This window comes from Manacus candei, unplaced genomic scaffold (assembly GCF_025592945.1).
Source record: "Manacus candei isolate 608988 ecotype Guabito, Panama unplaced genomic scaffold, ASM2559294v1 h1tg000018l, whole genome shotgun sequence".
NCBI lineage: Eukaryota > Metazoa > Chordata > Aves > Passeriformes > Pipridae > Manacus > Manacus candei.
Window position 1 is genome coordinate 15,859,531 of NW_026138066.1, and position 27,634 is coordinate 15,887,164.

At 43.0% G+C, this 27,634-nt stretch overlaps 2 protein-coding genes across 11 annotated transcripts in view; one reads left to right on the top strand and one right to left on the bottom strand.

The window, feature by feature from the left end:
• AMN1 (antagonist of mitotic exit network 1 homolog) overlaps positions 1-12,879 on the top strand; it is a 28,385-nt gene extending 15,506 nt beyond the window's left edge. For 8 of the 10 annotated variants that reach the window (XM_051784550.1, XM_051784553.1, XM_051784556.1 and 5 more), the window contains exons 3-7: positions 279-423; positions 789-1,006; positions 2,469-2,525; positions 4,164-4,275; positions 4,887-7,819. In XM_051784550.1, coding sequence (XP_051640510.1) covers positions 279-423; positions 789-1,006; positions 2,469-2,525; positions 4,164-4,275; positions 4,887-4,960 — 606 coding nt within the window. In that variant the 3' untranslated portion in view covers positions 4,961-7,819. Of the gene's footprint in view, positions 1-278; positions 424-788; positions 1,007-2,468; positions 2,947-4,163; positions 4,276-4,886; positions 7,820-9,141 lie in introns of those variants that run through there. The other 2 variants (XR_007904070.1, XR_007904071.1) reach the window with 2 other exon arrangements.
• On the bottom strand, positions 8,097-13,057 carry ETFBKMT (electron transfer flavoprotein subunit beta lysine methyltransferase). The gene is made up of 3 exons (XM_051784558.1): positions 12,728-13,057; positions 9,744-9,874; positions 8,097-9,020 (listed from the first exon to the last, which is right to left on the bottom strand). Exons 1-3 carry the CDS (start codon positions 13,033-13,035, stop codon positions 8,656-8,658), a joined length of 804 nt encoding a protein of 267 aa, XP_051640518.1. The 5' UTR covers positions 13,036-13,057; the 3' UTR covers positions 8,097-8,655.
• Positions 13,058-27,634: the final 14,577 nt, after the last annotated feature.

The window sequence follows — 27,634 nt, forward strand, 5'->3', positions numbered from 1 at the left end:
AGCACTGCTGGTAGCAATTGTACCATCAAGATATTATTTACACTGTTTAAGTATCAATATTAATGTGTTCCTGCTCTGTATGTCACAGAAGCTGACCATTCATGCTGTAGGACATGAACTATTGCAGCAAATAGACCATATTTTCCCCAGAGGACTGGTAACCCCATCCTCTAGTGAAAAGTTCTGTGTGGTGTCTTATATTACAAGTTTTTTAGATTAAAATGTGCATGTTTGATGGCATAGCAGAGTGTGACTGCAATGGCAGGTTTTCATTACAGGTACTGCACCCTGCTGTCGAGTCTCTAGACCTCCGAGACTGTGATATTTCAGATAATGCGTTACTGCAGCTTTACAACTGCAAGCAGCTGAAAAAAATCAACTTGAATTCTTGCAAGGAAAACAGATTTGGAATCACTTCAGAAGGTATGTTGTCTGTGCACAGATAACTGGGATCTTATTTCTGGTGTGTTTTTCTTGTTAGATTGGAGTGAATTGCAAAAAATATCCAGGGTAAATATTGCTTTAGAAAATCCCCAATGCCACAGCAACGCTAATTAAAAGTCTCTTCTTCGGTGTAAATTACAGGCCTAGAGCACTGATTATCTTATGAGAGAGCTATCAGGTTACTCTCATGCTAAGTTTCTGGTTTAACTATGCTATGTGGATCATATTTTCCACTTTATCTTAATTATTCCTTCCTCAAAACTTGTCACAGAGCCTTTGGACTCAGCATGGTGGTCATGTTAAAAAAGGAGTACCTCTTTCCATTGCTCTGTTTACTTTGGCAGGTGTCATAGCACTGGCCTTATCCTGCCCTTACCTGCAAGAAGCATCTTTTAAAAGGTGCTGTGATATAACTGACAGTGGAATTCTTGCTCTTGCACTCAACTGCCAATTCCTACAAATAGTGAACTTGGGCAGCTGTTCAGGCATCATGGATGCATCTCTGCAGGCACTAGGAGAAAACTGCAAGTTTCTTCACAGTGTGGACTTTTCATCTACTCAGGTAACTGTGGTGGCAATTGGCCAATTGACTGTTGTTTGTTTATTTTTTAGGATTGTCATGATAAAATTGAAAGGGGATCTTTTTAGCTCTATTCTTCACAAGATTTAGGACCACAGTTTACTTCCAATTTCCTCCTCTCAAGGAAAAGGAAAGGTATATTTTGCATCTTGGTAACCAGAAAAATATATATTTTGGTATTACAGCACGTATTGTGAACCAAAGATAAAGTTTTGTTAGACTCTACTTGATATTGGAGGGTTGGGGCTTTTTTTTTGGTATCTTTATTTAGTGCATTCATTTTCAAGTTATAATGTCATCCAAAATACTTAATTTAAAGAAAGTGGAATCTTGGACTGATTATTGTCTGCTTTCAGTTAGGACAAACTGACATGAATAATAATAATATAGGATGTCAAACAGTATAAGCCCCTAGTAAAAGTAAACACTCCATGATGAGTTCTAGTTCAAGAGTGACTGTGCTTTCTGAATGGCTTGTCAGAGTTATGTTATGGAGTCAACACTGAAAGAATGACATTGGAAATGTCAGAAATGGCAGGCAAGGGGATTTAAAAACAGTATTTAGCATGAGAAGAGGGAAATCAGCTGCAAAAGCAATATTGTAACATACAGTGAGATAATGAGCCAGGGAAAGGATTTTTTGCAGGAAGTGTAGTTCAGTTGAGGGTGATGGCAAATAATTATGTTGCCTGTGAGTCCAGTACTGAGCATTTGTAACGAAGTGTCAGATCTGGAAAACACATATTAGGTTATTTATTTTAGATGATCTTCTTTCAATTTTTCTAGAAGTAGGGTATCAAAGGAATTTTAATATTTCATTTGGTAGTTTTAATCTTTATCATTTAACTCTTACTTCTTCAAACTTAATTACTTCTTTATTTCCTTACCTCTCTCTCCCTTTGTAGGAAATAGCTAAGTTTCCCTGTATATGTTTGAAATGAGATGAAAGCTGCTTGAGTAACTAATTGTTTCCACATTTTTTTACCTTTCTGCAGTGATTACCTTTTTTTTCCCAACCCAAGAAACTTCCTTCAATTCCTTTGAGAATGTCTGCAGTCCTGAAAACAGGAGAAAAATTGGTCTAGGTTAGAGCAGAAATGCTTTAACCTTATGAAGGAAAAGGGCTGTGCTCTGACTATAATAGTGTACCCACTGTTAAATGAGACAGGGAAGCTGCAGAAGTAGCAGTTACACAGTTGGAAACATCCCTGTAGAAAGCCAGGCAGGATCACATGGCAGGAAAATGAAACAGTGTTTAAGAGAATGAAAAACAAACAAACCAACCAACCCTTGGATAATCGTCTCTACAAGCTTAGTTGGGAAGAAAATACTCTAATGTTAAGTGTATTCATTGATTGCAGGGAGGGAATAAATTAATATAATTTTCCCACCCAAATAGCTGTGTTGGAAAAATTGAGCTTTAATCCATTGTGGTTTTTTCCAGGTAACAGATGATGGCGTTGTAGCACTAGTGAGTGGAACATGTTCGAAGAATTTAAAGGTAATTTACTTAACCTAGTAACAAGTGGATGAACAAAAACAAATACCTGCATTTTAAAATTATTGTTATCAGCATTACTTCTGAGGGATGGTTTTTACTGACAGACTTTTTTTGCCTTTGTTTATGTATACACTTGCCGTGATCTTGATTGTGAACTGTATATTTTCTGTATCTGTAGCAGTGCCCCAGGCCAGTGTTTTTTGATAACCTCAGTCTTTTCAAAATGTTTCCTTCAGTTGACTATAACAAGCTTATTTTAACTGACAGCATTGGAGAGATCTATATAATAAATGCAAATGAATGCTTAACTTTTACTCTTGATTTCTTTGGAGTTATTTCTTGATTCTGTTGAACACAGAGGCAGAATTTGTAATGTGGAAAACTTCACAAGTTGAAGAAATCAATTAGCACCTCTGCATGGGTAAATGTAACAGTCTCTGCAGTTTTAATAAGGCAAAATTTAACAGTTTTGTGTGGGATGACAATTTAAAAAAAAAGTTGTGTTCTCTCAGCATAAACTTCTAAAACAGTTTCTTCTTTACTAGCAGTAAGAAAAAGAAATCTAGTAGAGAACATGAAATTATTTGCTGCAATCTCTTCTGTGTAACTCTTCTCCTTGTCTGTGTCACAGTCTTCATAACCTCTGTTTCATATCATCAAAGTGCAGATATAGTTAGTGGTGTAATGTCAGGTAGACAGTGAAAAAAGAATAGTCTTAAAATTCTCAAACTGTTACAAGCAGGTAGATTTATAAATACTTTTACTTCATTCACAGGCAGATTCCACATTTCACTTAATAAAACAAACTGAAAATTATACATATATCACTCTTGTGTATATTGCTTCTCTGAGTACAGATCTTGTTTTATGTGTCATCATTCTGTACAAAGTTGCATTTATTACAAAAGGTCTCATTCATTTCTCTGCTCTTTAAAGATCCTTAAGAGTTTTTTATTGGAAAGTCTTTTTCCAATTTATTTTTTTTATTTTTACCCCTGAATTCCCAAAGTACGTTTTACCAAGATTTGCATATTGATAGTTTCTTTTCTGCATTTCTTCTTTTATGTTATATTTAGTGATATATAAAGCAATTCAGAGGAGGAAAAAAGGTTGGTAATAATCTGTAAATTTATTGTGATTTTCTTTTTCTAGCACAAACAAGAGGTAATAGTTATACAGCTCCAGAGAAAGGTTTTAGTCTAGTCTTGAAGAAGCTTTTAGACTTCTTTTAGGAACCATGTAGATAGATATTAGAAACTTCACCAGAGACTCATGAATCCTGCCTGTTTTGGAAAACACCAGAATTCAGTTTGGGTCCTGCGAGGAGAGCGTGTGTCATAGGAAAAGTGATGGGACTCAAACACCATGGAATGTCATTGAAGAGTTTTCTCAGTTGTCTTGAATGATATGTGCATATTGGGAAAACTTTGATATAAGTTTTCAGTTTTGACTCTTCATAGAAAAGCTGTTTTGTTTTTCCTGAGGGTATTTTCCCAGTCCGTGTAAGACCACATACAGGGTCAGGGCACAGAGGAGTGTGAGTGGGGATCTCTCAAACTGCTTGGGCAAAGGAAAGGTCTGCCTCTAAAACTATGTGGGTGCTGTGATAGGCTTTTGTTGCTGCTATTTTCATACCAGGAGATCCACATGGAGCGCTGTGTGAACCTGACTGACGTCGCCGTGGAAGCCGTCCTTAATTGTTGTCCGAAGATACACATTTTTCTGTTCCATGGATGCCCACTGATAACAGGTAGGTCAAATCATGCAGGGAGTGAGAAGAGTAATTTCTTGCTGATAGTACCTTCTTGCTCTCTGGAAGAGCACACTATACGTTGTAAATAATCCCAAACAAATAATAACTTAGTAGATAAAATAATCATGCACTGAGATTTTTCAAAGCAGGATGAGAGTTTTGCTTTGAAATATGCAGCCTTCAGAGAGGGATTTTTTTGTTGTTGTTTTGAAAATTAGATTTATTTATTTTTTTTAATGTCCCTTTTTCTGCCTTCAGCATGCTGATGAAGATCCAAAGACTTCAGAAAAATGTTAGCATCTCAAATCCCTACTCTATTCCAAAAGCATGGAATAGCACCCATTCAAGAAACAGTGGAATGGAGTAGGATAGCCCGTGGGTTTTTTAAGTCCTGTTGGTTGGTGATGCTTTATAGTTAGGTGATTGGAGAAAGAACCAAGTTGTTTTGGATTACTACAGGTGTCTCTGAAGTGTGATATTGTAAGAGCAAAATAAGCATAAATGCAGGTGTATAATTAAATTATTTTGCTGTGTTGTGTAGCTTATTTCTGAACACCACCTGTATATGTTCTGAATCAATAACAAGAAAGTCCTTCGTTCTTTTGCAGATCGTTCCCGAGATGTTTTAGAGGAGCTCATCATATCAAACAAAATCAAGCAAGTCACATGGACTGTTTACTGATTATTTATCCTGTACAAATGAGTGTCAAGTTTACAGATGGGAGAGCCCTTTCAGCAAGCAAGCACCTTGGAGAACCAGCTGGTGACTTTTGTACCACCAGATTGTGTCCCTCCTGGTTCCCACTGGAGGTCTCTGTTGCTATTCCAGTCCTTGCCTGTGAGTCTGGGCTTCCCCATTGTCTCTGCTTGGAGCCCTGTCTCTCTTTGCATCGCTGATGATACTTCATTAAGAGGAAAGTTAAACTGTAATTAACACTACACTGAGCCATAGCTCAGCCTCCTTGAAGTATGAGGCTTGACTGCTCCTTGGCATCCTTTAGCAACTTAGCTACATGTACAGACCCACTTTAAGTAACTCTGAGTTTGTAGGCTGGGAAGGTACTTGCAACTAAAAGTACCAAGCCTAAACACATCATTGACACTCACACAGAAGTGTCTGTAAAGTTGGCAGTTAAATCTGACAAAAGTCATCAGACAGAACAGGTGAATGAATGGAGGTGGCATTAAGAGCAATACAAAATGTATTTTTAGTAGTAACAAACAATCTCCTTTCACCATGTACTTCTACTAGATCTGGAATGAAAAATGTAGGTACCTTTCTTCTGATGTTAATGATGCTGCAGATTTCTGGTTTTACTTACCATCAAATACTTGCTGGCTTTTTATGTATCCAAAGCTACAGTCTGTAAATGTGTGAACATAAACTTGCTTTGGAATTGTTATGGTGACTTTACAAATTTCAGAGTAGTAGCTATGACCAGTAAAAGAGTTTTGTATATGGGCAAATACTTAATTTACTCTGGCTTTTGCCTATGTTTCTACATGAAAATCCTTTTAGGGAACAAAACATTGGTACTCATAAGCATAGCTGTGAGTGAAATAGGACCAAATTTTGTGTCTCAGTATATAAATCTCAGGATGGTAGAGTTCAGTAGAGTATGTGTTCTGCTGTATGCGGTTTATTATATATCCAGGGCCCCCCAGAAGCTGAAAATAACAATAAATGTATTGTTTAATTATAGTCATATTAAAGAAAAAATTTTTGAATTGTAGAATGAGTTTATTACATGATGGAGCTGCGGTCTCATAACAGTTACAAGTCATGTTCATTGGCTTTCTTGAACCAGCATAATCTCTCATGAGAATTCTATGATTTCTGCATTAAACTTCTTAAAATGCTAGCAATTTTAGCATTGTACAGGGCATGGAGCACACTAGGTTGATACTCTGTATGTGGAAGTAGAAGGGTTTAGCTAGGGTAGTCTTAGATGAATCTGAGGACATTTGGAAACTTATGAGTTTAGGCAACTATGATGAATATGTTTACTTTAAAATTTAACACCTGTCATAGCCACACTTATTTTAAGTGTTGCAGAAATAAACCAGTCTTCTACTAATCTATTCAAAGTTCAAGTCAAATTGCATGGAAGATACATGTTGCAGCCAATATTAAAGGATATTATGATGTCTGACAAGGATCTCCTTCTTGTGATTATATGGTTCATGAAAGAGCAAATCTATTTAGAACCCTTTGAGGGTTTAGAACCCTTCACAACCCTTTGAGGCAACTTGTTCCACTGCTTGACTGTATTAATGCTGAAAATTTTTTTCCTTCTGTCCTGTTTGACCCTATTTTGTGTCAACACCCTTCCTCTCACTGGTAGAGCCTGGCTGTCATCCTGTCATCCTGATGGCCTCCTCATAGGTGTGGTCAGGCTGCTCAGATGTTCCTTGAAGCCCTGTCTTTTCCAAGCTGAACAAGTCCAGTTCCCTCACTATTGCTGGCACGTAACAATTCATGTTACATTACAAAGTGGTGGCCACCAGACTCCCAAGTGCTACATCCAGAAAGAAAGTTACAAATTAAGCTTATGTACAGCAGCGAGAGGTGGAAGACCACCAAACTCTGTAATAGCACAGGACACTTAAAAAAATTGTCTGTGGGACAATACTACTGCTAACCTCACTGGCAAAGTTGTCCTTTTCCCCCTTGCTAATGTAACTTTGGATTTGTCATGTTGTTATGTCGAAGGCAAATGCAGCCTATAGTGTGTCCTTAAATGGGTGTGTAGATTTACCATCTTCCCCTACAGCCTCTTCTAAATGTGTAACTCAGTGCTTAAAAAATCTGCACAGCAGGGCAACGAGTTAACACCACATTTTTAGGTTTGAAAGTTTAATGTAAGTCACTTTAAATCCTTCCCCAGTAGAACTTTTACATGTTTCTTAATTGCATAACTCTACTGGAGTATTTTTTGATTCAGGTTAAATCACAGTAATTTTCAACAAATGCTGGCAAGCATTGGGTGAAGTGGGAGAAGAACATCATGTATGTGCTTACCACTTCCTATTTCTGTATTGTTTGGATATTGTTATTGTTGCAAAATGTTGGGTGAGCACTGCAGAATGCTGTTCAGGTGATAAAAGTTTGTAAGACATCTGTTTGGGTGGTTCTGGAAACTTGTTAAATTACATAACCATGTACATCTGACTGTGCTCTTAAGCCTCCTGCTTCATAAATACCATGGTTTTCTGAGTGATTACCACATACTTGTTCACACTTATAAGCTTCTACCACATAACCTGGTATTTGAATAGTTGTAAGTGCATTGTGTTGGTTGTGCAGGTATTAGTTCCCCATTGATGGTTATTCAGTAATTGACTGCTAAAGGGGACAGTTCTTGCAAGACTGCTCTGAAAACAGTGGTGGTTTCTTCAAATGGCTGCAGTTACAGCCTCTTACCTGTGGAACAATATTTTTTTGACCCTGCAGACAGTTCTTTCTTGGCAGATGTAACTGAGAATAATTCTAGAGCTTGTTGTCCAGTATCTCCTCAAGAGAAGAGCAAAATAATTATATCAGACTTTTATTCCCTGTTTTTATTTAGTTATATTCTGTTTGTCACACAAGGAAAGATTTCTTCATCACTCAGTAGCTTCCCAAGGTGATAGTTTGCCTGGTTTACCCTTGCAAAGTTCAGATAGGTAGGTAATTTCACCCTACTCTCTAGATGATCAAGTTACCCCATAGCTAGTACTATTTAGGTACTTTCCACTTACTAAAAACTTCTACACTGGCTACCAGTCAAGAAGCTATTTTAGGTTTGTGTGCAACTCCTACATAATCACTCAGGCAGTTTGAAGGAAGAGTAAGCTTTTATTATAGAGGCAAAAAGGGAGATTTAAATTAGTTACTCTGACATTCAGAAGAGATATCCAGAAAAGGAGCAAGGCACTTTGAGCATATTAAGAGCTATTAATCTCTTATGAATTAGAATTTTACGAAGGACACTGATAATTTCTCTATAAATAAGATGCAAAAGTCTGTGAAAGCAGTGCAGTAGTCTGTCAGCCATGGCCCTCTCCCCACAGCAGTGTACTGGACATTTAAAACATTTCACAGTACTGTTAGAGAGCAAGACACAAATATACATGAAAAACATCAAGCATGCAAACTCTTATGTGTGATTCATCTGTGGGTCTGCACTTCAGTGCAGGCCCCTCTGAAGACAGTTTGCATGTAGCTTTTACCTCAAATGGAGCAAAAGCCTCAGTGAGTATGACAGATCAGTTCAGTGAAGGTACAGGAATCTGCTTTACATCAACAAATAATGTACTGTGTTTAATTCCCATTTTCTTTTTACATACTCACTAAAAAGCCAACCAAGCAAGACAAAATTCCTTACAAAGCCAACTTCAAGAGTCTTCTGAGCCATTTGAGGGCTGATAACTCCAGACGATACTTGATGTTAATCCATGGTTTTCTTGTCTAGTGTACTCGGGAAGTGAATATTCTATAACTTTGTGCAAGTGACTGTGAATGCTGTGGCTTAAAAACTGATGCCTGCCAGGGTCACCAATCAGCACTTCAGTTTGCTGTATCCTGATGCACTTCCTCAGCCAGTGATGCAGACCATCAGCAAGTTGTTCATCATAAAACATATCTCCTAAAACAATGAGGTCCCAGTTGCCAGCCTCTGAATTAATGATGTTCTTAATGGTGATGGGGAAGGGATTCAGGTGGTTCAGTTCACAGTTCAGGATCATTGCCACTCCTGCAACTGAAGAAAAGTCAAAGCAAAATGAAAGTTACATTTTAGGATTCTGCCACTCAGCTCCCTTACAAATTTCCTTGACAGGTTTCAATTTCATCTCTTAAATATTTTTGTTTATCCTATCTAGGGACTTCCACAGTTTTCGTGATGGGTTAAAATCTGGCATAGAGTGATGAAATTTTATTCCCATTACACCATGACACAGGGAAGAACTATTCCTGGAATGGATACCAGTGGAAAACAATCATGGAACTGAATTAGGATATCTTACTGCCTTAATCTATGGATATACTTCTTCCCTAAACAATGAGTAAGTACATTATGAATAAACTGAATTCATAAGTGAATTATGGAAAAGTCTGGAGGGAAAAGGCAAAATCTAGGTCCTAACATCAAAGTACAGGAAAATGCTACAGTCCTGTAGAGAAGCCAACTTGCTGTTTGCACTTGGAGTTCTCTTCCAAAGCAGCCATGATGGTGTACAGGCAACACTTGACAGAAACTTTGCTGTTTGTTCATTCTAAGGTGTTATAGAGATATACTGGTCCAAGAGAGGCTGGTACAACCCAGCCTCTAATACTGGCAAAATCCATTCCTCTTTTTAGCATTCTTAGAACTCTGTTTGGAACTTGAATTTCTCCCAAATGGAGTAAAGAAAAGTCCTTGTTAAAGGTGCTTTAAAAATTAATAAGTATCTTTACACAGAGATGAAAAGAAAAAAGCCCTTACTAGGGTCAATGTCATTAGCAAGGACTTGGGATGCCCCACTCATCACAGCAGCTATTGCTGTTGCTCCACATCCACTTCCAAGATCCAAAACCGATCGTCCCTTAACGACGCGGGGATTATCTAAAATGTACCTGAAAAAGAAAAGCTGTTAAAGCAGTGAACAAGATGATGCAAATGTCTCAAGTTTGTGTTACACTAAGAGTTCTTATACATGTAATGAAGTGTGATACCTTAATAACACTATCCCACATGTGCAGCTCTGCTGATATGAAAATCAAGAAAATCTTTCTTCCTTACTTGTTCCCCACCCTCCAAATGAAAAGAAATCCAGCCAAGTAAGCAACATTTTATTTTAATCAGCTCCTTCTGTGACAGATGAGCTTCTCTGTTAAATAGACACAAACTGCAAGGTGACTACAATGAATCAGAATGTATCAGAAATAGGAAAGTAAGGATCTGTAGAAATTAAAAACAATCTGCCTGAAGAAACATGATGTATTCACAGTGAATATTTTGCCTGCCCATCGCCCTGAAGTGCTGCTTATGCAACTGCTTGGAAGAAGAGGAATTTCTCCTCTTTCTTTTCCTGAGCCATGCAGACACATGCAAACACTTCAAGACTGCTTAGTGTTGTTCTGTTGTTCCTGAGTCGCACTGAGAAAAAGAACAGAGCTGTGGTGAGCAGAAGGAGTATCTTCAGCTAATTGCTGACACATGCCAAAAGGAATCCTGTAAAACCTCTAGGCTGGAAGTGGGGAACTGACAGAAGGCAAGCAGCAGTTATTGTTAAACACTGTGAATCATATGGCCATTACAGAAGATTCAGAACTTTAACAACTGCCTTGACATTCAATTGGCTGTGAAGGGGAAGGCCCTCAGTGTCAGAGAAAAGAGCCCTGGGTGAAATGAATTACTGCAAAGCTACCATAAATTTACTACCAATTTCCATAACTTCTGTTGAAATAGAAACTGGATACTACATTTGTGTTATATTCTGGCAGGGAGAGCAATGGCTGAGTCTTCACATGGGGCTACTGGTAAGCACAGCTTTTGCAGGGGTATTTCAATGCAGAGAACTGTAATGGAAATGTTAAGACTGGTGTAAACAGGGAATGGATGAATGGAAATGTCTGGGCCTGGTAGCACCAGCAGGAATGGCACAAAGAGGCCCAATAAGAGTGTTAAGTGCAGGACACTTGTGTAGAGGCTCAGCAGCTCAGCTGTTTGGCAATATTCCACTGAGGACATCATTCACAGAATCACAGAATATGCTGAGTTGGAAGGGACCCACAAGGATCATTGAGTCCAACTCTTAGCCCTGCACAGGATCATCCCCAAGAGCCACACCGTGTGCCCGAGAGTATCGTCCAAACACTTTCTTGAACGCTGTCAGGCTTGGTGCTGTGACCACTTCCCTGGAGAACCCAACCACCTTCTGGATGATGAATCTCTAATATCCAACCTAAACCTCCTCTGACACAATTTCAGGCCATTCCCTCGGGTCCTGTCACTGAGGACAGCCCCTAGTTTACCAACAGGGCTTGGTTTACCAACCAAGGGTGGAATACTGGGGTGAGGTCTCCACAGAAGTACTCTGTTTCTCCTATTTAGTGACTCTGCTTGGATTTGCCATGACTTTCCACTAGTAATTTGTGTAGACCATGATCTTGCCTAATGCTGCAAATGCCTTGTTTCCATCTGAGTGGTTCCTGAGTTACTGCTGATGACTGTAGCGACTGAGGACAGCTGGACCCGGCTGTATCCCCTGGCACGCACACAGTGCATCAAGCTGCTGTTGGAGACTGCTGTCTGCCCTGCTGGGCTAACGAGGTATCTTAGGTTACACCAAGAGGAGTAGCTTGAAATAGGAGACTCCTGATGTTGTGGAAATGCCAACTGTGAAAGGAGCACAGTTATAGAAGCAGCCATATGTTGTCATGCTCCCTTTTTACCTTCCAGATTATGCAGCTAATCTCTGACATTCCTTATACATCAAACAAGTGCTTAAACAGTAAGACAGTAAAGTAGTGAACTGCCAGATAATTACTGCTACCCAAATATATGAGGCATATGTATCATATGATAACAAAATACAGAGATTAATTTATCTAATTTATTTACCCAGTGTTCAGGAGCACTGTAGTTAATCTATGTGGCTAAGCAACTCACAATTTAACAGTAAGACTCATCTTTTCCCTGGACAAAAACACCTTCTTATTTATGCTTTGTCGCAGATAAACAGTAGAGCCTCAATTCAGATCCTTCCCTTTCATCTCTGTGGGGATTGTCTGACAGCTTGTTCTTTGCTGTAAAAATTAAGAACTTTTTCTGATGTTCAAAGTGAGAGATTTGATTTTACAGAATAAAAGAACTCCAACTAATTCCTGAGAATCAGGAACATTAAAGACATTTTGACAGTCAGTAGCCAAAACCAAAATGTGGCTTCTGATGTGACTAAAAAACACCCACAGTAAGGCTTGACAATAAGGCTGCTGAAATCCTAGTTGAGGAGAGTGATTCAGGCTAACCAGCACTCCAAGTGCAGCAGCACAAACGTCCTTTTCTCACCAGACCATATGCACATCCACACTCCCGTCTGTCTCCTACAAAAAAACCCCCACACGTTATGACAAAATACAATCCTCCTGTTTGGAGAGACAACTGAGTGACAGAATTAACATTTCACTAGGTTGTGATGGCAACTGCACTGCCCTTCCACGGATCCAAATTCAGCCCCATTGTCAGCCACTGCATACAACAGATTTCTACTTAAGAGATGTAAGCTATTCTGTATAGCAGCTGCTGGAACGTCACTGCCAACCAGCAGAGATTGCAGTGCTCTTGTATAAGCAGAGAGGGGTATGGATAATGCCCTCACAACAGGCAAATACACATTGCTAGGAGTCACTACAAACAGAGCCAGGTCTGACATCCCGGCCTGCAGCAGACTGGACTTATCAATTATGGTGCATTGTGCTGCATACCTGGAGAGGGCTTGGCCTCCTGGCCAGTAAATTGCCCAGAATGGGTCCCCGTAGGGCCACAGGTCGGGTTTTTCTCTCCAGAACCTGCAGCGAGGGGTGAGGAGGCGCAGCCGTATCTCTGGTGTGAGGTGCCCACTGTTGGTGACCTCCGTGTTCTCCTCCAAAAATGCTTTCACCTCGGGGTCCAGAGACTTGCCAGCACTCCAATGGCAACAGCGCTTCCAGCCTCCCCTCCTGCTACTCCAAGCTTTGGCAAAGAAATTCTGCCTGTTCAAAAGGAGGAGCCACTTCCAGCCATGGAAGGCCATGCTTCCCCAAGGAGACGAACCCTCCCCAGGAGAGCTCAGAGTACAGCTTATCTGAAGCAGGATGATGAGGCAGAAAGCTTGAAACAAACTCACAGGACGTTGTTTTTCACAGCGATGGATGACAATTCCTGAGAGGAGAAAAATGCTCCGTAAGTGATGTTTCTTCAAGGCTTTGCACCACCAGGGACTTTAGGAAGGAAAGGTCACTGTGCTGCTGTGTGACCACAAACACATGCCTTGCCCCTGCCCAGGGTCTTTTAAGTCTGGAAGATGGGGTATTCAAGGAAGAAGCTTTCAAGAGACCCATTCAGGAGAGTACTATGAACATATCCATTGAGAAACAACCAGTTAGTAGGACAGCTGATACAGGCAAAAATTAAATGTAGCCTTTTAACATCTCCCTCCCTCCGCCCCTACAATCTACTCTCATTTCAAGTTCTTCCATTGAATCTTCAGATTTTGCAGGAGGGCTCTGGCACTGCAGGGCCTATGGACATAGCAAAACTGATCTTAATCAGAGTACTCTCAATTTGTTGCATTTCAGTCTGTATTTTAAAGGATCAGTTAGTGTTACAGTGCAATAGTCTCAGGTGGTTGCTGTCAGCTATAGAAGAAAGCAGAGCTCCATCATTCTGCCCACCCCTGCCAATTTTTCACAAGAGAAGAATCGTGGACCACTTCACCATCCAGAGCTGTGCATGTTGCCCTTAAAAAAAAGCTAGACTAAGGGACAACAGGAAAAATATGCCAATGAAACTAAGTCTTAACACTTTGTATTTCATTACTTCTGTTTCTCTTTATTTGTCTGTGTCTTCAGTAAAAGTCCATATGTGTTTAGTGGTATTTTTGTTGTGTGCTGGCCTCTGCTTTAGGTACTGGCTTTGGTAAATTTGACCACTTGCCAAAATGTTAAACTGTGAACTTCCATCCCCTAACACTTTGCTGTTGAGGCTGATACTCCCATTAAGTGTTTGTTTAAATCACTGGCTAAAGGCTTTGTGGTTTTATTAGAAATAAACACACACATTTGAACATACTGCATTTTTCCATTCAGCAGAGTCCATGTAATTAATGAATGTAATTAATGAATGCCTTCCTTCTTGAAGGCAGAGCAGTATAATCCTCTTCTGCCTAAGGGAAGCATGATGTTAACTGCAATCAATCTGAGAGATAAATCTTGTCAGCTAATGCTGTATGCTGGCTTTTCCCCATGAATTGCTGCAAATTATCAGGGCTGAGGCTCCGCAGTGTTTATTTTGCAATGCCTGCCATGATGGTTACTTTCCTGAAATTAATCGAAACACCTGCCAAGAGCTCTGTGCTCAAAATGCCAAACTGGGCTCAAGCTCTTAGTGAGAGGGAAAGTGTCAGGATAGATATCCCTGCGTTTGACACTTCCAGCCCGCCTGCCTTATTGGGAATAAAATCAGGATGGACAGCAGGATGGCTATCCCTGTGTTTGACACTCTCGGCCTGCCTGCCTTATTGGGATTAAAATCCGGATGGATAGCACGATGGGTATCCCTGTGTTTGATGCTCCTGGCCTGCCTGTCTTACTGGGAATAAAATCAGGATGGATAGCAGGATGAATATCCCTGCGTTTGACACTCCTCGTCTGCCCATCTTATTGGGAATAAAATCAGTATGGATAGCAGGATGGCCATCCCCTGCATTTGATGCTTCTGGCCTCCCCACCTTATAGGGAATAAAATCCAGAATGGATAGCAGGATGGATATCCCTGTGACACTCCTGCAGGGCCTGCCCATCTTGCTGGGAATAAAATCAGTGGGCGAGTAGAACTTGGAAAAGGGGACAAAACCGAGCAAAACCTATGAGGAAAAACCCCATCTTCGAAAAAAACCCCAACAAACAAACCAAAAAACAAACACACATACAAAAACCAAAACAAAAAACGAAAGCCCCAAACAAAACAAACAAACAAACAAACAAAAACCCAAACAAAAAACGAACGAATCCCAAACCAAAACCAAACACCAATTATTATGCAATTTAAGCTTTTTTTTTTTTTGCTTTTTTTTTTTCCCAAGGCAGCAAGTGCCTTCCAAAGCCCAACCGCACCGACACCCCCGCCCCCTTCCCACGGGGGTAAGCCAGACCTACCCGGGGCCGAAGGCCGCCCGGTTCAGCGAGGGGGGCACACCGGGGCCGCCCCGCCGCCATCCCCGCACCCCCGTGCCGGGCTCCCCTCTGCGGGGGGCACGGGCAGCTCCCGGCCGGAGCGGTGGAAGGCCGGGACCTCCGCCGAGCCCGTCGTGCTGGGCCGCACCGCCCGCAGCGGGGCGGGCCCGGCGCCGGCAGCCCCGGCCCACACGTACCTGCTGCCGCCGCCGCTCCGCCACCGCCCCCGGGGCCGGGCCGGGGAAGGCCCCGCTCCCGCCCGCCCTTAAAGCGGCAGCACCGCCCTCGAGGGCTCCGCTGGTGCCCGGCGGTGGTTCTCCTTCCCGTCCTGCAGCGCCTGCCCCACTCTGAACCCGCTCTGCTGCCCGGTCGGCGCCGTGCGCTTGCTGCGCTCCTGCTTCGTTTAGAACGCCTTTCTGAAAGGCTTGTGCTAGTGTGAATCATAGAATCATAGAATCAGGTGGGTTGGAAGGGACCTCCGAGATCATCAAGTCCAACCCTTGATCCACTACCGCTGTGGTTGCTAGACCATGGCACTAAGTGCCACATCCAGTCTCATCTTAAAAAGCTCCAGGGACGGAGAATCCACTACTTCCCTGGGCAGCCTATTCCAATGTCTGATTACCCTCTCTGTAAAGAATTTCTAATATCTAACCTAAACCTCCCCTGGCACAACTTAAGACCATGCCCTCTTGACTTGCTGACTTGGGGGAAAAGAGACCATCCCTCACCCAGCTACAACCTTTCAGGTAGCTGTAGAGTCGAACTAGCTCTGTGTTTAAAAATGTGTATAAAAATCCACTCGGGAAAGGGAGTGATAACACATGTCTGGATTTGACAGCAGGGAAAATGATGTGGGTTTCTTTTCCCTTTTGCACGTCAGGTCAAGGCCGCTGTCAATCCGGTGTGGCTCAGCCAGAGCTCTCCAGCGTCTCTGAGGCAGCAACAGCTACTGCGGGCATCGGCCACTGAAAGAGCATCCAGTGCCGACTCAGACAAGCTGGACCTTTTGTTTACCCCTCTGCACGTTCCTTTTCCACATGCTCCATCAGTTCCGTTCATATTTCTGCTGCTCTACAGATCCCTTCGCTTCCCTCCACCCCAGACCCTCTCCAGTGTGGACAGGAGGGAGGGGTCTTCCTTTACAGCACCATACTACTGCTGTCCCTCAGGAGGGCACAGCTCTGTGGCAGGTAAGGGCCCAACAGCCTACAAACAGTGGTGTTTCCTCTGAGGCCTCAAAGTGGCCAGATTTTCATGTGGCAGTGGCTGCGACTCACTGGTGGCTGGACAAGGAACCAAACCCACCTGCATCCCTCCCATTGCCAGCTGCTGACCATCACAGAGGGATCCACCCAGACAGGGGCTCACCTCCCTCCCAGGTGGGCTCAGTGCCAGAGCCAAGCCCAAGCCCCTCCTGAGGGTGCAGTAAGGCCAGGCTGGGGCTGGAGGTGGTTCTTGGGATCCCTGCTCGCTGGTCGTTTGCTGTCCTTCCTACAACAGCCAGTTTTGTTACATTGACTAATTGGCTCCATCCAAGGAGTATCCCAACAACTCAATAGGAGTCACACCTGTGACTCTCCAACAGCTCCCACCGACTCTCTGCCCCATCTCCTGTCCCATCTACCAGGATTTAGGAAATACAAGCAGCTTCTGACAACAAGAGTGACAAATGTGTGTTTCTCTAGTTTCCCTATGGGACAAAGCGTCTCAAATTTCTCAGGCTGCGTTTTGAAAAGGCTCTCGTGCGTTGCCCGAGGCGATGATTCTGCAGCACTTAGGGATGCCAGGGTTTTAAACTTGGCGATTTCTCAGCCCAGGCCCGGATCTGCCCAAATCTCTGAGGTTACGAGGCCATCTAGTGACCTGTTGGTTTGTTGCAATTAAAAGGTGCTCTCCAAGGTGGGAGAGCTGCTTATAAACCAGGACCTGTTCTTTAAACGAGGATAATCCGCAGTCTCCCACGAGAAGGTGACCCCTCCAAGTTGGGCTGCACACTGTCTGAGACCCAGACAGAAGCTGGTGTCCACCTGCCACATGAAGGAGCCTGAAATCCGCAGATATGTTAAGCTACAGGGATACTTGCATGCCTTTTAGTCTTGGGAAGCAGGACTCACACTCGGTGTTTTTAGAAATGATCCCTCAAATTGTATAAAGGTGTGGACTTTTGTGTTTTAAGCTCAGGAAGGGCATTATTTCTTGGAGCCCTTAGGGAAACTGAATTTTCAAAGGTCTTTCAGCAGCTCTTGCTGGTCCTCTCCAAGGAGGGAGACATTGAAAACAGTCATAATACCTAAAATTGTGCATAAAATGTGCAATTCAGGACGTTGGGTTTTGTGCCCTCTAGACATTCACCACCATGCAAGGAATAAAAAACTCGGTAATGTAACAGGAAAATCATTATCAACATCAGCTCAGGATGCCATGTAAGATGCAGTACCAGCTTTAAGCATGCTGACAGATGAAGATACACCTCTACCTTGGACATTTTATCTTATGCCTGAGAATATTCTCAGAGAAATCTAACAGGAAAACTTTTTCACTTGGATTTCCAGCCTCTTTGATTACTATTTTAACAAATATCTTCTCAGGTCTGGTTTTTTTTAACTCCTCATATATGATTTTGCTCAGTAGCTATGGGGGCCTCAGTGAGGTCACTACTGTCTAACACAGACCAGCATCACTCTGAGGCAGGTAAGAAGGATATAATCATAGAATCATGGAATGGTTTGAGTCGGAAAGGATCTTAAAGATCTCTAGTTCAAACCTTCCAAAGATGGTCTCTGGCTGTTCCCAGATACTTAGGTGAAAAAAGAGAGGTGAAGTCCTTGCTTCCCATTAACACTGGCTGGAATGTTAAAACCAGAAATCCAGTATTTCTTATTTAACTACAAATAATTAGTTATGATTGTATAGACTTCTAGCATGACATAAGAAAGCTCTGATACCAGTGATAGCTGCCATCCCTCTTGTGAAAGTCTAGGGGAACCACTTAGACTTTCAGAACATGCTTTGTGCTGATTATTTCAGCAAAGTCTGTCCCCCTAGAGAAAAAAAGTTTAATTTCCAAAGGCTTTTTGCTTTAGATGGTGGTATGTCAAGAATTTTTGCTGCTCAAATCTACGGTATCCTGTGCAACCAACTACCATAACTGTGCTGGAATTCGCTCCGAGGACAAGGACGTCTTTGATCATAACATAACATCGATTTGGCATATCATGGAGGAGTGCAACACTTGCAAAATACAGTTATAGAGTAACACACAAGGGACTCCTGCGTGTCCAAGGGAATTAGGGGATTACTGGCTGATGATACAACTGCCTGTATCTCAGGGGAAATCTTGTTTGAGCCAATTAATAACAAAGAAATGGAGCTGCACAAGGACAGATAGAAGGGGAAGACAGAGAGGAGCTACCTGCGCATTATCAAGCCCTCAGCTCATGATTCCTCACAGATACAAAGGTTAAACTCAAAAGAAGGCAAGCCTGTGGTTCAGCACCCAGCTGTTCATTCTCTCTTTTCCAGCTGGTACAGGTGACAAGGCCAGCTGCTCCAGTTTGCTGCAGTGAAAGGACTGAAGGGAAGATGGATTAATTCAGAGCGCTGTTGATTTGTAAAAAGTATCCCAACAACTCAGTATGAATAGTCAGGGTTTTTGCACATCAGGATCAATTTGTGGTTGCCCAGAGGCTGTGGGAGCAACTCATTACCAAAACGTAGCTGGTGCATTAGCTAGGAGCTAAGGTAAAATTGAGGCTGAGAGCTCTGGCTAGGTAAGGGAGAGACAATTCAATTATGCTGTTGTGCCTTCAGCTGGAATCCAATTTCAGAATAACAAGACATCTTTTGCAGTTGAAGAATAATATCTTAACATAACAACAATCACATATTATATGTCATGTGTCCTGAAAGCATTAGATGTTCTCTTCACAGGATTATCTTTCCTCACTGCCTTGGCAGCTGCATTACATTAGGAGCAGGAAAGAGCAGCAGCAGGCAGAGATGAAGGCATCAAGTACCTTCTAGCAGTGGTAGATACAAGATAGGGGAATTTGTGATGTGCAACTATTCTTCAGAGTGGAGGTGGGGTGATGAAATGAGGAAAAGCTGTATTAATTTGACCTTTGTGCCACTGCGGATTCAGTTTTTCTGGCGTGAGAGGTCCCCTTGATGGTGAGACTGGGATGTTGAAAACTCTTATCTCTGAGCTCATTTTTGATTTTGTCTATTGTCCATGTGTGTCATTAAAGTATGCTTGGCTTTAGCTGACTGCTTGTGTTCATGCACAGTCAGACATGAGAGTATTTTTTATAGCATGAATGAAGACTGGAAAGATGCACAGTCAGATGGTTTGTGCTTCTCTTGGTGTATTGTTTGGACACTTGTTTTGCTGTTAAAACTACAGAGTATGTCTTTTCAAGCCCTTTTTTTGAACCGTTGAAGTCTCCTTGAGCTGGTGGGACTTTGCTCTCATATATCTCTTCAGTAATGATCCTTGGGCTCCTGAGGTCACAGCAATATCTTGTGACAATCATCCAGCATGACTGAACCTTGCCATGGGGTAAAAATTAGACAGAAGCAGTCCAGCCTGATGAAGTGATTTGTTGTTAACAAACGTGTCCAGAGTTGTGTCCTGTAAAAACATCAGGTGCTCTGATAGTTTTATTTGCACAGCAAAAAGATTGCAGCACAGGCAGCAACTAAGAGGAAGCAGCCACCAGTTGGCCCAGCCACTTCTGATGATACAACGTACTTGTAGCAGTACACTGAAAGAGATGGTGGACAGTTTGCAGTGGGCTTTATTTGTAGCTCACTTTGGCCTTCCACAAACCAAACTATTCATGTCATACTTTTTATACCATTGTGTTGCTGCTGTGGTCATCTGTAATAACTTTCTGTTAATAACACGCCAGTGTCTTATCTTAGGAGGGCAGGGGTCTGGGTCACAGCAGTCTGCAGGAAGCTTTTGGGTATCCGCAAGTCTGGGCCAGCTCTGGAGCTAGCCCAAGGTGGGGGAAGATTTATTTACAGGAAGGACTGTAGGCAGAGCTGAACAATGGCATCAGAGCATTCATTTGGTTGGGATTTTTTTTTTTCTCATTGTTTTAGGGTTTTTTTTCTTTGTTTTCCTGCAAAGCCCTTAAAGAGGAAGATGATGGAAGCTGAGTGAATATGGACAGCCAGGGAAAGAGGCTGCTTAAGCACCATGGAGCATCTCCATCTAGTCTCTGGATAACCAGAGACCTAAGTAGCTACCTAAGTTTTCCTGAATGAAACAAAGACATTCTCCATGTCCTCATCCCTCCTGATTTTCTATGTCAGTAAAACTCATCCCATCTGCCTTCCCTGTGGCTTTGTCCCACATTCCCTCCATATGTGGTGTACCAAGGGCAATATGCAAGTCCCATGACTTCAGTGTATTTATGCATCCTTAGCTTTTCCCAGACAGGCAGAAACAAAGTCAAATGCCAGAGCTAAGCCAACAGTTAGTCTGGAACATGAGATCATGGCCACAAGCTGGGGCCCTAATGCAAGCAATGCTTCCTAAGCTTAGCTCTCTTTGTTACCAGGTAGGCTGGATTCACTACCATGTTTAAACCTCTAACTCTTCTTCAACTAATTCTTCTTCTGTCTAATATATTTTCTTTTCTCTAGGCAGAGCAATTGCTTTGGCTTGCTCCACAAACAAACCCTGAAGCCATAGTACCTCTGGTCATCTGATTTTAAGGATCATGCTAACAGCCATTGGTGCCAGGGAGAAGGTAAGCAAATCAAGTTTACAGGGAGCTGCATCAGTTCACTGGTAGCTGGTTAGTTTTGCAATTCAAATTTTCTAGTTTTCCACTGGTGTTCAGAGCCTGGCACCAGCAGAACTCTTCCTTTTACCTTTGACATGGTAGTCTGCCAAACATTTGGACCTGGGGACAGAGAAAACAATGGAGATCTGAGACAGACAAGACAGACAGGTGGTGCTTACTCTCCAGAGCATCTAGAGGAAGCTGTTTGCCAAGGATCTGACACAATATGCCTCCTCTTTTGGCTGATGTTTGCTGTTGCGTTTTGGGAGGATTTCAGGGTCCTCAAGCAACCTCTTTGTGAGTCAGGGTCATGCTAAGTCAGGAAATTTGCTCTTCACTATTTTGCACTAATGTCCAGGGGACACAGAAAACAAGTGATACCACTACAAGGATGCCTAAAGGAATAGAAACACAACTCACCCACAGCACCAGTCAGCTCCCACTCATGATGAACAGAGTGACTGAAATTCTATGTGACCAAGGACAGAATAGCTGCTATTTATGCACATGGAGGCATGGGAAAGTCAGAATGGGCTGAAAAAACTCAGTCTTTGAAACTTTTCTCAGTTTTCAGTGGTATTGGACAAAGTGTCAGTTCTCCTGGCTTTCCCATTCATACTTATGTAGCATATCCTCTGAAAAGGGGTGTTGGCATACCTCTCCTTTAGGATACAGGCAACTCTGTCACTTGTATCAGTAGGTTTCAAACACACATGTGCCCACATGAATAGTTGGGGTCAATGATTTTAAAGGTCTTTTGCAACCTAAATGATTCTATGGGGTTTGTTTGCAGAACAATTTAAGCTGACAGTAGCCAATATATAATGTCCTGGTGTATTTCAAGCTTCTTCTCCAAGCTTGGTGCATTGGCAGTGAACTGCAATTTCCTTCACTGCAGCAGAGGACATGGTGCAGTGACACCCAAATGGCTTGTTGGGAGTGGGCTTGCTTCCAGCTGGATCTGCTACCTGCAGGCCTGGGCAAGTTGTATGTGGAGCTGCTTGGATGCCTCCTTGTCACAGCCCCGGGGCTCCCAATGGCAAAGGTAGCCTGAGAACCCCCAACTTTGTACTGTGTGATGTCACTTCTTGAGTTTTATCAGCTGAGGTGTCCAGCTTCATGCCAGCAGCTGCATCTAGCTGGAGTGGAAGCAGCAGTGTCACTGTGACCCTGCAGCATAGCTCCTCAGCTGTGGCATTGTGACCTGGTGTTGGAGGAGCCAGGAGCACCTGCAGGTAGACTAATCCTCAGTCTGAATAAATGGCCCAAGAAAAACAGAGCAGACAGGCTCTGTCATCTTCCAGACAAGAAAGTAAGCACTTCCACCACTGAAATCAGCACATCTCAGCTGTTTGTGCTGAGTATCAGGGCCCTGAGGGCACTCATGGGTCTCACTGGCCCTGGCTACCCCCCAGGCCTCCCCACACTTTGCCCACAGCACAGGACAGTATTTCAGCACCCCTGGGGCTGCTGGTCCCTGCTCCAGCAATGTCACTGCAGGCCTGGTCTTTATCTCCCCACAGTCCTGCCCTGCCCATTCATGGACCTCCACCAAGCCATCCTCCTCCTCCTGACTATCCCAAGGCTGTGTTTCTAGGCTGGTTCCCCTCACTGTCACCCATGGACTGACATCAGAGTCAGAGCAGCCAGACACACTGTCAGTGCCTGGCACCAAAGACTACTACTGATCTCTTGCCTTCATCCCTGCCTGGTAGTGTTGAGTGCTAGGAAGCCAGTGGCTCTGATTTAGCTGGGAAAATACTTTTTTTTATTGGGTTTTCCCAGTAATAGCTGAATTTCAGCCTGGAGGGAGGTGTTGGAATAGCCCATTGCCACATCAGACAGTGTCAAATGCTCCCACCCCCCAAAGGATGCGCTTGATGGGAACTGCTGGAATTGCTCAGCATGGATCCGGGCTTAAATAAGTTGTGACTATTGCTTTGCAAGGAAGTCACTAAGAAACATGATCCTCAAGGAGAAGCAAACTGCTTTGATCTCTGTCCTTCTGGGTGAGCTCCTCTGTGTGAGTTCAGAGCTGATTTCCAGCAAAGCAACAGCACAGTCAGCCAACCCAGAAAGGTTACAGTCCCACTGTTGTCAGTAGTAAGTCTCTTAAGCAGCAAGTACTTCAAGGCAATGTGCTGGTTTTGGGCATGAGGAATAAGCGACAGAGAGATATGGCTGAACCTACAGACATAAATGTTTAGATTACTAGTAGGGAAATTAAAACAGACCCTTTAGTAGTTTGATGAGCAAGAACTGATTCTAGACTTGTAATATAACATCACTGCAATGATACGAGGAGCAGAGTATGCAGCAAAGCAGCAGTCCTTGCTAAATGACCTAACAAGTCATAGCGCATATTCATTGCAGGAAACATGTTTCATCCTTCCTTGATTGCATGTTGTATATTGGCTATGGATTTGGTGGATTTAGATTTCTTTAGCATGCCCTTGGGCTTTCAAGTGTGCTAAGATGCATTGTAATGTAGATGCAGGGTGTCTGGCACTTCTTACTGAATAAGGCTTCAAAGGGAAGTTGAAATCAGACTCTAATTACATTTGTACAGAGGCCAAAGGCATTTTGAGGAAGAGATTACCTGCTGTTCATGGACAGATTTTGTCCAGAGTGCATGGTAAAATTGTGGGGTTGGTTCACACTCCCACTGGTATTGGCAGACATGGGACTACCTGATTTTTGGAAGCTGAGATAAAAGGAAAGCCATATTTGTGAGTAGGCTTTGAACACAATGCCATTACTCAGGTACATGTGACAGCATGAATACATCTCTGGAAGCTTTCCCAGTGCCAGAGATCATCTGAGTGGGAGCACAGACCACTGACACAGCTGTGCCTGAACCCCTGCCACTGCAGACAATATTGCTGTGGGCATGTGGTCCAAGTAGCTCACCAGGATCTCCTTGTGCCTTTCTCCTTGGCATGATGTATGCCTTTGAAGCTCTAGTGCTTTAAAAAGAAGGCCACAGCCCTTTCCACATGCTCTACATGGGCAGGTATGTTATATTGCAAGACTCTTCTACCTTCTTGGATCTTTCCCAAGTAGACTTCAGTGCTGGGGTCCTGGAGCACTGAAAACAGAGGAATTGGAGTTTAGAGGCAGGGAAACAAACACCTTCAGCAGACAGCAAAAATTATTTCAGAAAGAAGAGCAGCAGTTTGCTGTCCTCACTGAATATTCACCTCATCCCAGGCCCGGTGTGAAAGGCATCTGTCAGCAGATGATGGTGTTGGGACGCGAGGGCCGGAAGGACTCGGCGTCAGAGCTGCTGCCCGTGTAGAGGTGCATCTGCCTCCTGGTGCAACGCCATCGGGCTGGCTGGGGGAACAATAGAGCTTTGTGCCTGGCAGATGTTCAGGCAGAGAAGAGGCAGTATTTGCTTTCTTTTCCTGAGGGCAGTTGAAGCACAGGGAGTGCACTGACCTGATTTCCGAAAGGGTGGCTGGTGCTTCTGCAAAGTCAGGTTACGAGCAATTTGGCCAAGGTCATGCAGCAAGTGAGTGATGCTGTCAGAGATGGATGGAAACCTCTGTGTGGGTGCTTTAGCTTGATGGTCCCAGCACAACACCTCCATTAATGCATGACATGCTAGTGATTTATCCAAGCAGCATACTTTGCTGATTAGGTTTTATCTCGGTAGCAGTGGGAACAGTATGTGTGTCTTCTACATCCAAAGAGCAGAAAGTGTACCTTACTCTGAGTAAAATATGGTCTTTGACCTCAGTCTTGGCACTGAATCATACAAAAGGTAATGGTTGCATATGATCCTTCTCCTGACTTCATAGGAGGAGGGGGAGGATTGCAGGAAGCCCTCACCTAATCAGTTGCTCAGCAAGGAGGTGCATCTTGCAAACTCGGTATAGAATCACAGGAAGAAGTGGAGTGAAATGACAGGAGTTACCACAGATGTTTGCCATACTGTGCCATTGAACACATGAAGAGGAAAAGGCAGGGTGGCAAAGGACACACACCTCCAGCAAGCAGGCATGGCAACAGCAGGACTTTCCTAGGAGTCATTTCTGAGGTGGTGTTCAAAGTCTGTGTGCCCTGTCTGTCTGACTGGTTGTTGCTACTTCTCCCTCCCAAGATGTTGAGAAAGCTGATTGAGTCTGAAGGGAGGTTTGAAAGGCCAGAGATGAGGCCAGATCTGAAGTGGAGGTGCCTCCTCAGCAGATGGATAAGCTGCATGCTGTGAAGTCTGGTTTGCAGCACAACAATGATGTGAATGAAAATGAGCAACGTAGTTCCATCCCATGTTTTGGGATCTGTTTTCTGATGGTGCGCGGGGTGCACTCAGGAGAGGCAGACAAGGCTACAGACTTGTTTGTGAAGCAAGCAGCAGGGACATGGGGTCAGTCTCAGGAGGGAGGAGGGAAGAAAGTGTAGTAAACTATTGAATAATTTCAGTTGCCTCGTGAAACCTCTCCCCAAGGATTCTCCTGGGGAGCAGATAGGAGTGGAATGCATCTGTATGTGTTTGCAGTGCAAGGGCATTTGTACAATGAATGTATGTAAAATTAAGAAAACACAATGGGCTACAATAGGGAATTAGAGATTTAAAAACTTTGAATTATGAATCACCAAAGCTTCAGAGGTCCTATGGCTGAGATGCCAGAAAGTAGTCACCTTTTACTTTGTTAACTATAAGTTTGCTGTATGAATAATAATTACACAATGTGACAGAGGAAGGCCACATGCTTTTATTCAAGCTCAATCTTTAGAGATATGAGGCCAGTATAAAAGATAAGCTACTTGCTTTAATGGTATTATAATTTGATTAAATATTAGAATATGTGCCTGCAGTATCTTCTTTCTAAGCAACAATGAACTGGGCTGGAGGAAATGTTCTTCACTTTATGCCCTATGGCTCATGATCTGGTTTATTTGGTTTTAGACCCTAAGGCAGCCAATACCTTTTCCATGTTTTAAGTAGTCTTCTTGTATAAGCTCAGAGAAGGAAAATTGCTTTCTCTATGAACCTCTCTATAAAATCTTCTGCTGTTGTTGTTTTTCCAACTTCTGCTATAGGCTTTTCTGCACTTTGTGCCAGCACAACTTAAATTTTGGTCTTACAGTCTATCCTTAACCCCTCCTTACTCCCATTTCTCTGAGATGACTAATCATACCCAGCTCCTTGTGAAGTAGCTGACAGCACTGTGAACTGCTCAACTGAAAGTCAGCCAAAAGTCAAAATGTTCTGAGCATTACAAACAATTATATTGCATCTTAGTGGTTTTCCTTCCTTCCACCTTACAGGATCTCATGACCTCATAGATACTAGAGCAAAACAAGAGAGGCTTTCAATGGAAAAAATCAATGTGTCTTGGCAGCTTGTGAAAGATCTTCTACAGGGAGTTGTAGAGCTGTGTGGAGGAGTGAGCAACCCATCACCAGCAGCACGATTTCCAATTCATTGAAGAATGCTGAAGAAAATAAAAAGGGAAGCAACAGTGTCACAGGAAGGAGAGGGGAGACGTAACCTTTAGATAGCAGGCTTTTTTCACCTCTCTGAAGCACTGAGCATTGGCTTCCTTGCAGAAGTAGGACAAAGACCTTGACAGGCCTGTAGTCTGAACTTTCATGGCAGATCTCAAGGGCAGGGGGGGCTGACAGGCTTGTTAGCGTTTGACCCAATTTAAACTACACAGGTTCTGAGGAACAAAGACTCACTGAGAGGTTAAGGAGAGGGAAACCTGAACCAAATTGACATTGAGAGAGAGGTGCTGTTGTGTTCTGTTTGCACACCTGATGTGGGAAAACTTCATGGCACAACAGAACTTGGGTGGGCACAAGGCGTTCCTGGGTGCTGCATGCAACACAACTCAGCCACCTCTGCTCTGCTGGGCAGGCTCGCTCCAGCCAAAGCAGACATCTCTGCTACTTTTCCTGGGAGCAGTTGTTTAAACCCAGATACAAGGGGGAAGTGGCTTACAGTGGGCTTGGTTGGGTTTCTGTCCACTTTGTGGTGACATGGGTGTATCTGGAGAGTGAAAGAAGACAAATGAAAAAACAGCTGTAAATGGGTATCCAGTTCACCTGCTGGAATGAAGGAAAGTATTGGCATTGGGCAGGAAGAAATGTAACTTGATGTAACTAAAATCCTGCAGTTGAGTTTGGAAAAGTTTTATTATAATTGCAGTTGCTGTCCAGTGAGTTAACTTTCAAGCCTAATTTCCCTGCTAAAATCTAAAAAAAGCCACTGATTCCTTGGGATGAGAGCCAGGATGAAGGGAAAAAACCCCATGAGAGGGAAGAAGAGCTACCCAAAGGCATCATGTAGTATCTAAAGCTAGACCAGCTTGGAGGGAAAGACCGGAACAAGTTAGATGGAAGGGTTTAGATGAAAAAAATCCAGGGACATAACACAACTCACTAGAGCCCAGGCACTGCTGGGTCTGCTGGAACTGCTCAGCAGACATGAGTGGTCTCATTAGGATGACATTTGTGCCCAGAAGATCAGTTGTCTTAGAAGAAGAAATCACTTCCCCTCCAAAATTCCCATAAGAGTGTCTGCGGGACCTGTACATAGAGGAGTGGGAGCTCAACCTCACAGTGAGTTTATTAGGTTTTATACCTCCAATTCCATGTGTTGTGCTTTATCCTCTTGTTTAATGCTGTACTATTGATTTTATTGAGATACAGG

Coding starts and splice junctions, on each gene's coding strand:
- ETFBKMT (XM_051784558.1), bottom strand. CDS start 13,035: ATGGCCTTCCATGGCTGGAAGTGGCTCCTCCTTTTGAACAGGCAGAAT. Junction 9,875..12,727: donor GGAGGCCAAGCCCTCTCCAG/GTATGCAGCACA, acceptor TTTCTTTTTCAG/GTACATTTTAGATAATCCCC. Junction 9,021..9,743: donor TGCTAATGACATTGACCCTA/GTAAGGGCTTTT, acceptor ACTTTTCTTCAG/TTGCAGGAGTGGCAATGATC.